This window comes from Gymnogyps californianus, chromosome 12, assembly GCF_018139145.2.
Source record: "Gymnogyps californianus isolate 813 chromosome 12, ASM1813914v2, whole genome shotgun sequence".
Taxonomy (NCBI): Eukaryota; Metazoa; Chordata; class Aves; order Accipitriformes; family Cathartidae; genus Gymnogyps; species Gymnogyps californianus.
In genome coordinates, this window is record NC_059482.1 from 1,124,905 (window position 1) to 1,139,711 (window position 14,807).

At 49.0% G+C, this 14,807-nt stretch overlaps 2 protein-coding genes across 2 annotated transcripts in view; one reads left to right on the top strand and one right to left on the bottom strand.

Annotated features, from left to right (window-relative positions):
- Positions 1-2,842: 2,842 nt before the first annotated feature.
- Positions 2,843-9,536, top strand: PSMD7 (proteasome 26S subunit, non-ATPase 7). The gene is made up of 7 exons (XM_050904200.1): positions 2,843-2,916; positions 3,899-3,990; positions 5,316-5,408; positions 6,285-6,382; positions 6,692-6,772; positions 8,274-8,365; positions 9,052-9,536. Exons 1-7 carry the CDS (start codon positions 2,843-2,845, stop codon positions 9,488-9,490), a joined length of 969 nt encoding a protein of 322 aa, XP_050760157.1. The 3' UTR covers positions 9,491-9,536.
- A 1,959-nt stretch (positions 9,537-11,495) lies between these two features.
- WWP2 (WW domain containing E3 ubiquitin protein ligase 2) overlaps positions 11,496-14,807 on the bottom strand; it is a 40,008-nt gene continuing 36,696 nt past the window's right edge. Inside the window, exons 20-23 of the mRNA XM_050904022.1 lie at positions 14,609-14,713; positions 13,928-14,024; positions 12,958-13,030; positions 11,496-12,713 (exon numbers count right to left, since the gene is read on the bottom strand). Of these exons, the coding sequence (XP_050759979.1) occupies positions 12,614-12,713; positions 12,958-13,030; positions 13,928-14,024; positions 14,609-14,713 (375 nt within the window). The 3' untranslated portion in view covers positions 11,496-12,613. The remainder of the gene's footprint in view (positions 12,714-12,957; positions 13,031-13,927; positions 14,025-14,608; positions 14,714-14,807) is intronic.

Sequence of the window (14,807 nt, forward strand, 5' to 3'; positions counted from 1 at the left end):
TTAAACTACTTTATGATGATTTATTCTTATTTTTCAATCCAGAAATTATTCTTAAACCTCTGAAAAGTTATGTGTAAGTTTGGGGTTTTGTGGTTGTTTGTTGTTTTTTTAACAAAATAAAAGCCCAACAATTAATGATGGAATCACTTGTTCCATTTAAAGAACAAAACTCAGCTCCCTCCCTCCCCACTTCAGGTCAGTTGCCAGGTGCTCGCATACTGCAGAACCGCTCTGAACTTTGAGTTTCAGCTCAGCAGTCATGAGCCAAATCATATATAAGTATTGATGTTTGCCACTCTACGGTTAAATTACATCAAGCATCAATGCAATCAACTCATTAGCTGTTTTTTATTGAGCACCAACATTCATTACTTACTTTTCAATTCTTTGATTAAGCAACATATTGCCTGTATTCCCAGTCTACATCTACCAGCTGATTAGCTCAATAATACTGATAATCTTCTCAAGTCAAAAGAGCTGGGAAGGGAAGTAACTGAAATCCCTATGAGCAGACTCAATTTACTCCTTTTGTGTATAACATCAATACACTAAACTACTAGCAATACAATCCAGCAAATGAAACTTCAAATGTGCTAAGTTAGAGAGTAATTTTAACAAAAAGTCACAGCAGGTCATTAAAATGCCCCTTAATTGTCTCTAGATCATACTCTGTTATCCTTCCACAACCTTCCTGGCATGCTGAGATTTTAAATCTCTTCTGACTGATGTAAGAACCAAGAACAGAATTGAAGTGTGATTGTCACATACGGAGTCTGAGTGCCAAAGGTCAAAACAGCTTACTGGTATGCTGGCCCACTGCTCCAAATTTTATATCTTTTCTGTCCCTTGGTTATTGCCTGACATGATTTAACAACTGTAATTCCTTATTTAACGATGTCAAAGGTTTTTAGGAAATTGACTGTATTTCACCAACGATATATTTCTTCTTGATTACAGAGTGGTTAAAATGATTTTAAACCAAGACAGCAAAATAAAGCAGTAATAAAATCAATAAAAGGTGCTTAAAACATTCCTTCTATTAGGTAATGGCATTTAAAATATCCGTAGCTTGTAATGGCACTTAGGATATGCCCAAAAATCAATGAGCTAAATTACTTGTTGAACTAGTTAATTTGAACATTGAGTTTTATACGTATATTGATAAAACAAGCTACAGGAATACTGGCTATATTTGAATTTCACGGTCAGATATCTCCCTCTGCTGGGAAAAAACCTCTAAAAACTCGACCAGAATTTTTTTTCAAAGCAGCAGCACTAAAGGATGTAGCGTCTAAAACACTCCACAAGAGGTCTCTAATTCTCATAGAGTTTGTAAACGAATGCTGCTTTTGCTGAAATCTGCCAAGGGCTAAAAGATGCTAAACAGCAACACAAAAGTTTAGATTTCACCCAGAATACCGCCATTTGGTCAGAACTGAGAAATATGCAAAAAACACATAACATGTAGGAAAAGTGTAGAAAATAAGGGATATCATAACGCTTTAAAAACAGTGAGACTATCCTCAAGAATTTTGCTAATACTTTTCATGTTAATAATAACTCCATAGTAGATTCAGGAGTAACAGCCTCAGGTTCTATTTTCTTGCTAGAAGCAAAGTAAAAAGACAAGCTCTGTGTCTACCAGGTCCTACTCTTGAGGTGCAAAAACCCTCCTACAAAGACTAGCCTAAGCACTCAGCTTAGTTCAGAGTCTGTTTCTCCTTTACATCGAGGAAAGCTGTACTTCAGAGAGGAAAAATAAGAGAGGCTGAAGGATGTTGGTTTTGCCTACAAAACAAATTAGCCTAACACAGTCCCCTCAGAAGAAAGCAAACGCTAACTAATAAAGATTTCTGCCTATTTACGTAGGCTTTTATCACTGCAGTACTGGGAACCCTAAAGTTACCCAAAGCTCTGGAACAAGAGGCAAGGCGATGGAGTTTCTTCCAGCCCGGGCTGCAACAACTCCCTAAGTTGCAAAGACAGACACAGAAGTCAAGGCAGAGCACACAGCTCAGGTGGTCAGGATACCACCCTGTATATGCTATTAGCGCTTTCACCCTCTATCAAGATGGGAAGACAGCACCCCTGCATTTTAAACCTGCAGTCTAGTGGTAACGATAAGATTACGACATCATTCTGAGGCCGCTCTCTCATTTTTGAAAGGTCATGGTGATTAGGAAACGTTCCTGACAACTTGAAAAAGGCAAGTGCCACACTCATCTTCCAGAAGAGCAGCAGCGGGAGCCTGGGAAGGCTGGCCAGCCCCAAAACCTCTGTCCCTGGAAGGATTATGGGGCAAACGCTCTTGCAGGCCATTTAGTCAGCAGGTGGACAAGGGACCCGCTGGCTGGGGCCGGATGCGGCTCGGCGGGCCCGCCCGCCTCCCGCCGACCCTGCCTCCTCAGACCCCCGCTGACAGGAACCAGCCCCACAGCCGCCCCCCCCGAGGCGGGACGCGCCAGGGCTCAGCTCCGGGGAAGGGAGACCAGCACCCCCGCAGACCCCCAGGCGAGGGCCGCTCGCCGGCCGCCCGCCTCCCTGCTTCGCCGGCCCGCCCCTCACCTCCGGGCGGAGCGACCCGACTTCCCCAAGATGGTGCCGCGCCGCCGACAGCGGAGATGCACCTTCCCAAGATGGCGGTGAGCGCTTCCGTCTCCCGCGACCTCTCCAAAATGGTGTCCTGCCGACGACGACCCCTTAAAGATGGCGGCGGTGGCCCCGCCCCGAAGCGGGGCAGGCTGGGAGCGGGGCCGCACGGCGGGGAGCGGGCCTGGTGCAGGCGGGCGGGCGGGCGGGCCGGGCCGGGCTGGCGGCGGAGCATCGGGGCCGGGCGGGCGCCATGCCGGAGCTGGCGGTGGACCGGGTGGTGGTACACCCGCTGGTGCTGCTCAGCGTCGTCGATCACTTCAACAGGTGGGGGCGAACGGGCGCGGCGCCGCGGCGCTGAGTCACGGTCACGGGCCGGGCCGGGCTGGGCCGTGAGGGACTCGGGGCCGTGAGGGACTCGGGGCCGTGAAGGGAGCGGGGCCGTGAGGGGAGCGACGCGCCGGGCCCCGGTGTGGGCGGCAGATCGGGGTGGAGGGGACCCCGCGCCGTGAGGGGAGCGGCGCGCCCGGGCCCGGGCCGGTCGCTCGGTGCCGAGGGCCGCGATCCCCGGGTGGCGGCGGGAGCGCGGCCTGCAGGAGCCGCCGGAGCCCCCGGCCCGCTGCCGCCGCCGCCGCTGATGTTTTCGCCTTCAGAAGGAGCAAAGTCCGAGGGTGGGGAGCGCTCGGGTGCCGTGAGGGGGCTGCCAGCGCCCGTCCGAGGGCTCGGAAACAACGTCCCGCTCCTTAAAAAGGCGGCCGGGGGAGAAGTGGGGTTTGTTCCTAAAGCTGCAGCTGGCTGAGCGGGGGATAAATCATATCCCTCTAAACGCCTAGTGTAATTTGTGCCTAATTTAACTTAATCGCGCCAATTGACGAGCAGTTTTAATGTCAGAAGCAAAGAACAAAATCTCACAAGGCGAACAAGCCTGCTATTGTGAAAGCAAATTGTGGATGACACCGAGGAGTTTTAAGAGCTTACTCACTTTTTTAATAGCCCATTGTCCTGCGGAGAGGCTGCCGCCGTGCTTATTTTGGGTCACATTCCCCCCCCCCCCCCCCGTTAGCTGCATCGGACCACGTAGTCCTCTTTTTGCATCGCTGGGTTACAAGGTTTGATTCTGAGGGCACCCAAACGCCTTTTTCTGGATGTAAATTAACAATCAGTCATAAAACAGTCATAACACCTCGTCTTCCGTTCCAACACGCGTACTGTTTAACTTGCAGAAATTAGGCGAAGCAAGTGGTCCGCTGTTACCTTCCTTCCTGAATCAGGCCTTTTGTCGTAGGAACTGACAGTCTTTTCCATTTAGAATAGGAAAAGTTGGAAATCAGAAACGAGTCGTTGGTGTGCTGCTGGGCTCGTGGCAGAAAAAAATACTAGATGTGTCCAACAGTTTTGCAGGTGAGTTTGGGTGTCCTACCCTTGTTCAAACCTACTGAATTATTTAACAGATGAGTTGCGTTTGGGTTTTTTTAAGCCACCCTGCCAGAGCACAGATTGTTGCCTCCATGTACAAATCAGCCTATAGCTAACAAAAAATGCTAACTGCTGTCAGAAATACACCTATTCCAGCCAGTCTTGTGCTGCATCTTCCCTGTAATATTGTGCAACATGGAATGTTTCGGGAGCAGATGTAAAATGCTGGTGAATATTTTGCTGCATTGGACTCGCTGACCTCTGCTGAGTGATCAGTGTCTCAACATGTCATACAGAAATCAGAGCTCTCGGTGCTGATGTAGCTGTTACCTCCTTCTGTAAAGATTTAATGTATATTTTAGCTTTACTTCCTTTTCTCAGATTTTGTCCAATCAAATACTAGTTCTTAAGTATGTTGTTAATAGTGTTGCAATAGTTTCGTCTTAAATACTTATATGTGATAGTAAAAGTACTTCTTGAACGCATGGCTTTTGCTGACCCATTTGTGTTAGTTAGATCATTTCCTTCCCAGTGGGGCTGCTCTGTGACAAAGCAAAATTATCTCAGTTTATATATGGAGTTTCACAGTTTATATGGAGTTCTTCTCCCAAGCATCGACTATTTTTTTTTTTTCCAATCTTTGGAAGAACTTTTTTCCATTTGAGTTGAAAAGGGATTTTTTTTGTCGTTTTGACAGCCTTTCAACTATGAAGCTTTTACTATACCTGTAAATTAAAAGACTGAGACCAGTCTTTGTTCTCAGAACTGAGCCTATGTACCTGTGTACATGCGAACTGATAAAATAACTAGTCGTTTACTCAAGGGCAAATAGTCCTTACTTAAAGTGCCTCATGGTGTTCTAGTAGTCCATAAAAGTGCTGATGACATGTGTTCTACACCGAAAACTAATTTTTCCGTAACTAACTAAACTGCTGTTGATCAACAAGCTATAAAGTCTGCTGGGATACTCAGTTTATCATATCAAATGTCTATGCACGCTGTTGAGTCACTTTTGTATGTGGGAGGATTTCTCTCTGATGCTTGACGTTGTCCACTGAGGATAACCCTCGGAATGCTTTGCATTTCATTCCTCAGTTCTAAACTGTTAGTAATTACGAGACAGCCTCTACCTGAGAGAATTGACCAGCACTGCGGGTTAGCTTGTGCAGCGTAGCGTTGCAGAACAGTGGAAACTGATTAAAATCCACTCTCCTTTAGCAGCCAAAGATATCCTAAAACACAATGTTTCTATAAACATTTTCATTCTGGAAGCTGGATTCTTAAATATTGTTATTTTGTTTTATTCCCAGTACCCTTTGATGAGGATGACAAGGATGATACTGTGTGGTTTCTAGACCATGACTATCTGGAAAACATGTATGGAATGTTTAAGAAGGTCAACGGTAAGTTGAGGTCTTCTTGCAGTCAGGGGTACGCACCTAGAAACTTTCAAGACTCTGTATGGGGAAGTGAATTCACAGTAAGGTAGAGAGTTAATTGCTCACATGAGAAGCCACTCCATGCTAATTCCTTGCATGGCTTCACTTTCACTGATGGTTTTCCATGGGTTAATTTGTGCAAGTAGTTTGTGTTCTTAACACATTTATGCCTTGCTAGTTTTCCCAAGTCTCCTGACAGCTTTGTATCTTCAGAATAATTGAGATTTCAAAAATGCCCTTATTTCTGAAGAATTTCAAAGCTTTCTCCTCTATAACCCAATCTATACAGATGTGCCCTGAAAGTAGTTTTTAATGAATGTAAACATTACAAACTCACATTTTGTAAGTAATGATTCTAATTGCTCTTCACCACTTTTTAAAAAAGTGTCTTTACCGCTCAGTTTGAGACTTTAGAGCTGAATGTTCAGTCATAACTTCAATTCCTGAGTTTTCTTAGCCCTGGGACCAGTTGTCATTCTCGTGATACAGTTTGCGTTTCTAGGATTTTTGCATCTCTAGATGTCAGAGTTTCAAGCTGTCACATCCCGATATCTGCAAAATTAATAAATGATACGAAATAGTCCAGTTTAGTTAAGAATCTAGGAGTAAAGTTATATATGCGATTAGTAAGCTACGATAAGTAAGTACGGTTAGTCAACTGTCTTTGTCACTAGCCATGTCGTTGTCTTGCCTACTGTAATTCATTTCCCCTACTTTACACTCATCTTCTACACGCATCAGATTTTTACCTTTGATTTGCTAATTCAATCTCTGCCTAAATCTTTCTGCTGTTGTCTTACCATGCAATTCTGATTTAGAATCCTTTCTGGTTTTGCTCAGCTAGAGAAAGAATAGTTGGTTGGTACCACACAGGCCCTAAACTGCACAAGAACGACATCGCCATCAATGAACTGATGAAAAGATACTGTCCTAACTCTGTAAGTGCGGCACTTTTTTAGTTTTTGGTTTTTTTCCCCTCTCTTCCTAAGTGGGGAATCTGGGAACGCTTGGCCCCCACCTTTGTTACTGGTGATACAGCATGTTAAAGACCTGGTAGCTGTAAAGTGATTGAGGAACTTGAATCAGAGTCTTTTGAAACAGCTATAGATGTCTTTTCCCAGTGCCTGAAGTTAACACCTCTGAGCAGGCAGCGTACCATTGCGGTGGAGTGAAGAGCTGACTTAGGTATTTTTTTTCTAGTCTTTGAATGAAACCTGGTTTTCTGAAATGTTTGCTTTTTCCATAAGGTGTTGGTGATTATTGATGTGAAGCCAAAGGACCTGGGGCTGCCCACAGAAGCTTATATTTCGGTTGAAGAAGTTCACGATGTGAGTATTTAACATGTCTCTGCCTTTTCCTAGGAAAAGGGTTTCCATGAGAAGATGGCTGTTAGGATTGCCTTATTTTCTGAAGGATGCACATCCTGTGGCACATAGTTGCCTTTTGCACATGGGATGTGGACTCACTAGTGAGGGCCTGCGACTTGCAGCCAAAATCTGCTGAAACCAGAGGTTAAATCCCAGTCGTAATATAAGCATTTGTAACTAAAGCTTTCATCCACCAATGCCCTTGGAAGAAAAGCTGTGCGTTACTGTTTGGCCTAAGGAATTCCACAGCTCCAGCTGTCCGTATGATTTAGAGGCTTCTTGCCTGTTTCTGTCATGTCCGTGGCCATGAAGAAAGTCACAGATTGGAGCGCTTTTAAGATGTCACTTTTACATGTCAGCCTGTTTGCAGAGGTGTTCTGAGTAATTGCATGCTTATTTGTTTGTGCACCCGCCAGTGCTGAGTAGGTAGGTCAGGCATGGGCAACACTTACTAATCACTTGCAGCACCGTACAGACAAACAACATACAGTAGTAAGTCAGTTTAGCTTTTCATTTGCAATTGTTTGATTTAAATTACATTCTGGATGTATATAAAAAAGTTTGATCCTTTTGCCTTTCTGAGGCCCTCACTACGGAGAAAAAGCTGCTCCCAGTATTGTAGGTCTTGTATCTGCAGGATTTGTTCTTAGTTTTGTGAATTCACAATAGTCCCGGTGGTGCTTTCTGTTTACAGCTGTATACTGGTCCGGGTAATGGTTTTGAAAACACATCGGTAGAACTCATTGTCAGAAATTCAGCCTGTGAATCTTTTAAACATCTTCTGTAATACCCGGTGTATAAGTTATAATTTTAATGAGATTGCTCCATATTAGTATTTTTTTTCTGGAACTGCATACGTGCTTCTAACTGGCTGAGAGCACATATCAGGATGGCAAAAGGTATCCCAAAATGTAGTAAGGTTGTATCAGGAAAGAAATGATAGTTAGTGAGACTCTCTGTTCTACCCACCAGTACATAGACCAGCAAAATACATTAATTGAAAATTACACAGAGCGCAAGAAAGAAGCAATTGCTAGCAACTCGCAACTCTGGGCTTGTGACAGTTGGTAACGCTAATTAAATCAAGAAAAATCCAACTAGAGCCTTTCCTCTCTTGATTTCTTGTGGACTGTATATAAATACTTTGCTCGTTTCATTAATACAGTTTCTCATACTCTGTCTAAAATTCCATGTTGTTAAAAGGCATTGTGATTCACTTACAAAGGTCTGCCCTTAGCTGTGTACTTCAGTCCCCTGATACTCTGTTTCACAATAATTTGCCCCATTGCCTCTTCCTGATCCTGGAAACAGGCATCAGTTAATCTTACACCGCGACGTTGTGCGAGTTGCCCCAGTGTTCGCGTGTGAGACACCTGTACTGGCTAGTTGGCGTGCACCTTTGTACCCGCAGTCAGCTCTGTGCTCAGTCTGACCCTGTCTCTTGTTTCCTTGCACCTCGAAGGATGGCACTCCGACCTCCAAGACATTCGAGCATGTGACTAGTGAGATCGGAGCAGAGGAGGCGGAGGAAGTTGGTGTTGAACACTTGCTACGGTAAGCATCTTTAACATGAAAGCATTCTTACGAGACTTGCCTAGCAGTGAACGCGATCCATCTGGCATCTCCCAGTGCCAGCTTCCTGGAGGAAATGTGGATCTTCTTAAACACGCTACTTAAATTCTAAGAGCGTATTCATTTAGCAGTCTTGCTTGGCATATTCGCTCATTGCTAGTGAAAAGTGTGACTGCCCACTGGTGGGATGATGAAAACTACGTATTCATTCTGTCAAAGCTGCAGAATATTGCATCGTTTGGACCTGTCTCCAGCTGCTGTGCACCTCACAGAGCAGGACTGCTTGGGAGTGTTGCTGATGGGTCTGTAGCTCTCCAGTCAAAAAAAGAGAGCGGTTACCCTGTACAAACCACATCGCCTTTTCACCAGTCAGAAATCCTGTTGTTTCTCTCTCTCTATTCCTCTAACTGGTGTTACAAATATTATTCCAAAGAGAACATGCGCGCACCACAGGATGCAACAATGATCTATTTTAGATGTACTTTGTAACGTACATCAGTTTATTCTCATTCTTTGACTTGAAGCATTTATTTCAATTGTACTTCAGCTGTACTTCAAACTGCTTTTCTTTTTAAGCTGGAAAGAGCTCTTAAGTGAATATGCCCACCCGCTAATGAGAATGCAAAGTAACGTTCTAATGCCGATTCCTTCTGTTGTGGGTGTTTCAGAGATATCAAGGATACAACGGTGGGCACTCTGTCCCAGCGGATCACAAATCAGGTCCATGGCTTGAAGGGACTGAACTCCAAGCTTCTGGACATCAGGAGCTACCTAGAGAAAGTAGCCATGGGCAAACTCCCCATCAATCACCAGATCATCTACCACCTTCAGGATGTCTTCAACCTGCTACCAGACGTCAACCTGCAAGAGTTTGTCAAGGCCTTTTATCTGAAGACCAATGACCAGATGGTGGTAGTTTATCTGGCTTCTCTTATCCGTTCCGTGGTTGCCCTACACAACCTCATTAACAACAAGATTGCCAACAGGGATGCAGAGAAGAAAGAAGGACAGGAAAAAGAAGAAAGTAAAAAGGAGAGAAAAGATGAGAAGGAGAAAGACAAGGAGAAAAGTGATGTCAAGAAAGAGGAGAAAAAGGAGAAAAAGTAAAATGTGTAGGTTTTTTATTTGTAAATTAAAAATCTTGTAAACTACATCACTTGGATGCTGGGTTCTTCTCTCTTGTTGAAATGATCAGTGCTCTGCTTTCCTCTGCTTTGGCATCTGCTTTTTGTGTTCATCGTACCATGGCTGGATAGATCTTCTCAAACTGGCAGCTGTGGCAACAAGCAGAGTTGCTGTAGGGCAGGCCTGGCAGTTTGGGTCTCAGCACTGGCAGGGAAGGGGTAAAAGCCAGGGGGAAATATTTTATTCTTTTCTAGCACAGCACTCTTCCTTCCCGCAGTGCGCCTTCAAGGACTTTTAGGCCAGCAGCTGAGGATTTCTGCCGCATACTGTGTTAGCCTTCATTCTAGGTGCTTGTCTTACCCAACACTGAGTTTTCACTACTGTGTGAGACCTGATTTGTTAGCATCAATTGATTTTTGAGCTGAGGAGGAGGTGCTGAGTTCCGGAAGCACCACGGAGTGACTAGCAAAGAGGCTGTTGTTACTGCTGGCTGTTTTCTTCCAGCTCTGCCTTAGGCTGGGCTAATATAATTTGGTTTTTGCTATCCTTCCTAGCTGGCCAGTGACAAGATTGGGGTTGGCTGTTTTGTTACCTGACACTTTTAAAAAAAAAAAAGGTAGATAAAAACTATACTCCGGGCTTATGTGATGCTCTGCAGGGGTGGAAACACAGAGGGGAGAGAAGATGGGATCCTGCTCCGGTGAGGAGGGGAGGTTGTGCGTGGTGCTACCATGCTGTGAACAACATCTTCCCATCCCACGTAAGACATCAGGTCATTGCCATATTAGGCTTGCAGTGTGCATATGTATTTGCATTTTTCGGGACTAATTCATTACAATTAGCCAATTTCATGCAACATAGACATCTGTGTATTTAATCTGGTTCCTATTTGCACAGTCCCTAGGCACCTCGTGGCCTGTCGGTGTAGCGCAGGTGGCACGTCACTGCTGTTACAGCTTCCATGGCTCTCTGCCAGCGAAGGAACCAGCTTTGCTGCGCACCTGGGGAGGTACCCCGGCTGTCAGCTCTGCACAGAGCACCTTCATGCTTAAAACATTTGTGGTGGCATCAAAACAGGCTGGCCTCTGACAGCATCTCTGGGGCAGCCACGGCTGTAGCCTGCTGTCCTGCACAACAACGTCACTGTCCCGTGCCAGGGACAGGGTGCACAGGTCGCTGCTCAATGCCCTCCTGCCCCAAAGGGGGATGTGTGCCGCAGCATCTGCTGAGATGGGGCAGAGGGGACGAGCCTCTCCCCAGCACAAGATGTCACTAATTCCCCTGCCACCTCCCAGGCCAGGGTGTGAGCAGCACCCGGGGCTCCAGGGAGCTGCGACCGCTGCGGCAGCACGCTGGTGCCAGGGGAGTGCAAAGCGCCAGCAGCCTGCCCACAGCGCTGGAAGCATTTCTTCTGGGATTGGGCTGGCACTGGCTGTGCCACGCTTGGCAACGGTCTCCCACAGTGCAGCACATGTACAGAGTATTTAAAAAAAAAAAAAACAACCACAACCAAAACCAAACCCACACAAAGAACCAAGCAGCCAAGGCAGCTGCTGAAAAGCAAAGTCATGGCAGAATTACTGGCTGCAGGCTCTCCCCCAGTGATATGAATAGTGGGTTTGTTCAGTTCTGCTTGTGTTGGATTTTTTACTAAACACCCCCAGCCCGGGGCCGTTGGCCTCATGTACCTGATTTTGTCACAGCAGTGCTGCTCTGGGTTTCGCACAGTGGCACAGGGAGGCAGGGGCAGCTCCGGCAAAGCATCCTGGAGACATTTTTAGCCGAGTGTGATTATAGGTTGGGCGAAGGCAAGCAGGAGTGCGGCGCCCAGCCTGACCCTCCTGCGCAGTGTGTGCATGGAAAAAAATACGTATTATGACCCCGCTGATGAGCTCTGGGCACTCATCACAGCCCTTCAGCCGAGTCCCCGCACGGACTCCCCAGGGGCTGCGCCAGGCTGTCTCCCCATGTCACACACCGACCAGGGACACGCACCTCGGCAGCTGCTGATCCTTTATTGCACAAGAAGTCGGCGTCGCTGAGGCAGGATGGTGCAGTACAAAACTATCCGGTTACCGGTCAAAAGCTATTGCAGTGTCTTGTATCCATAGACTTCCTTTATGTACAGCTATGTACACCAACGCTCGCGCAGGTGCGTCTCCCCCGTGCACAATGGGAGGGGGTGGGGGGGACGCGGACAGCAGCGGAGGTGGCACCCAGGCGAGGGGCAGGGGCCTGATCCTGCCCTTACCCACAGCTCCGGGAGCTCCTGCCACCAGCCCGGCCGGCAACAGAGGAAACACGGGGAGTTTGGACTGAACCCACGAACCAAGCAAAGGCCAGATGTGCCCCGACCGTGGCCGGAGCCCCCGAGGCTGCTGCTAAGCACCACCTCCGAGCAACAAACCACTGAACTACTACATACAACTGCACAGGGGCCACACGCTTGCAAATCAAAGCACGCAACGGACATGGTCAGCCAGGCCCTGGCTCCGGGCAGCCACAGGTCTGGCGCAGGAAGGGGCCATCCCGGCCCTCGCACTGTGCATCGGCCCCAGCAGCATCAGCTGGGGGTTCCCTGTTACCTTTGCTGGGTGCAGGATAGGGCCCAAATGTGACCTGAGAGTTGGTTCGAGAGCCATTTCATTTCCCCTCCTCCCCCGCATTTATTAAAACGCTATGAAAAGGCAGAAAACACTAAGGGGAAAAATAGCCTGTGCCAAAACCAGATCTCATTTAACTGTGTCGGCGAGGGGGGACCGGGGAGCCTCGGTGCACCACACGCTGCTTGCCAAGGCCCAGGGCTTCACCCCGTCCCCTCTGCGCCAGCCCGCGCCCCTCATGAGCTGAGCAGAGCCAGGCTTTTGCGTCCACCTCCCCAGCACACCTCAAATTTGTTTGGGGAGGGAAACGTGGACTCGTTTCCCCCAGGGCTGCATTAGTGCAGATCTCGCACAGGAACAAGAGCAAGAGCGTCCGCAGCTGCCTGCGCATCATCCTGCGGAGAGGGCTCGGCGCTGGGCTCCGCGGGCGCCGGCAGGCAGGACCTCGTGGCCGGCAGCGCTCCAAGGGCCCTCCCCATCCCGGGAAAGCGCCAAAGCTCCGTCACTCCTGTCCAAATCCTTCCGTCTCCTCAATCGCATAAAGCAGCTTCTCCTTCAGCTGTTCGTAGCTCTTGTAGGGAGGGAGATCCAGACGGTTAAAGCTGGAGAGACAGCAGAGGCTGTGAATAGCGCTGCAATCCCAACTCTCCTCCCCGCTGCAAGGTCCCCTCCGGCCTCAGCCGTGCACAGCAGCTGCGGTAAGATGCACGACCAGGAACGGCAGCTACATCCCACGGGAACGCGGGCGGAGGGGATGGAGGGCGCTCGGGGCCCCGCGCAGCCCCGCAGAGGCTGCTCGCGGTTATCCCCACATGCTCCTAACAGGGCCAAGGAGAAATGACTTACCATGTATGGCTCCGAGGCAGCCACGTCTCTTTGCCAACTTTATCGATGCAGAATTTCTGGGGCCCGTTGCTGCCTGTTAATTATGAGCACAGCAAATCTCATTACATGACCAGGAGCTGAAAAGAAGAGAACCCTGCGACACGCCGTTAGCCAGCAGGTCACACCATCACACGCCCTGATGATCCTAGAGACACACTGGGGCACAAACCCATAGCAGCACTCACTGCCTGTTCCGACCCCTTTGCAGAGAGGATGTACAGAAAACAAGAAAGGAGAAAGCTGAAAAGCATAGTCACAGCACAGAGAGGCAGCAGCGTGGCTTCTACACAGGATAGTTCAGCAGCAAGTGCTAAAATGTATTTATCCGTAGACCCACAGGACTGAGCGGGCCCATCCAAGAGTTTTAAGGGACCTGGCTCAGGAAGTCTGAGTCACTGAGGTCGCTTTTTAACAGATTGTGAATGCTGGAGAGGTTCCAGGGGTCTGGAAAAAAAGGTAATATGCCAGCAAGAATAAACGAGTGGGCTAAGTTAGCTGGTTAGCTTGACACTGATTCCAGGAAAGTAAGGGAAAGGCTGGTACAGGCCCCAAAAAGTAGCAAATTAAAGGATGAGAGCAGAATAATGCCACACTGTGGCTTTCTGGAAAAGGGGTTTTGTCGCACAAAAATCAAAATTAAATAAAAAATCAAATCTCATTCAAAATGAGATTACAAGCTGGACTGACAAAGTTAACTGTGGTGGCACAGTTCACGGCTAAGGAATTTGTCTGGGTATGGCACGCCACCGGATTACATCACCACGCTCAGACGTCGCAGCTGCTTCACTGCTTACGTGCTGCGGGCTGCCTTGCACTCTGTGATGGAGACATGGGCAGCCAGGTCCCACCCGCCGGCCCCCGCGCACGGCCGCTGCCCCCGCTCGCCTCCCCGGGACCCCCTGCCCACGCCGAAGCGCCCGGGAACACGCACCGATGAGCTCCGCGAACCCCCCGACGGGCAGGCGGCAGGTCCCCGTCACAAACTGCAACAGCCGGATCCTCTTCTCGTTGTCCATCTCTTTAACCACCTACGACAAGAACACGGCAGGAGAGCGGGATCCCCGTCACCCCCAAGCCTGCAGCCCAGCCGGGCCGGGGGCACCGTTCCTGCAGCACGGCTCCTGCCACGAACACCCCGTGCCCTCCGGCCGGGCGGGCTCGGACACAGCCCGAGGCGGTGCAGCACACCAGGCACGTGGTCCAGCCCTCGCCCTCCAGTCCCGCATCCTCGGGGATGAGTGCATCCCGAGGGGCCGGCAGGGAGCAGCTCTGCCCAGCCTCGCCCTCCTTCAGAGCCATTTTTGACTCCCTTCTCTCCTGGCCAGCACGGAGCAGCACCGCCTGAACTGGCGCAGCTCTAGTACATGTCACCCCCTTCTGTCGTCCTGCCCAGGAGCAGCAGCTATTGCTAGAAGCACGCTGACCACTAAGTGCTGCCTGCTGTCCTCGGCGGCGGCGCTGGGGCCTCTGCCAGCCACAGCCAAATGCTGCTTGCCGAACACGTGCTCGCGGTTGTATTTCAGCCTGCGAGGCTGCCTGCCCCGGGCCTCAGGCAGGGGATGATCCCAGGGCTGTGGAGCGAGTCGGAGGTGCTGCCGGCGCTGGGACTGACCTGCCAGAACCACTGGATCTGTTTGCTGTTCTTGGTGTAGTGCCGGTAGATGGTATTCTTCTGCCAGTCGTTCATGTCGATCTCCTGCATGCCGCACAGCATCAGCTGGGGAGAGGGGGCAGTCAGCAGGGGGACAGAAACAGGGCCCTGCGCCCGCGCTTCGGAGCACTGGCTCCTCTAGTGCTGGGTTTCACAAGGC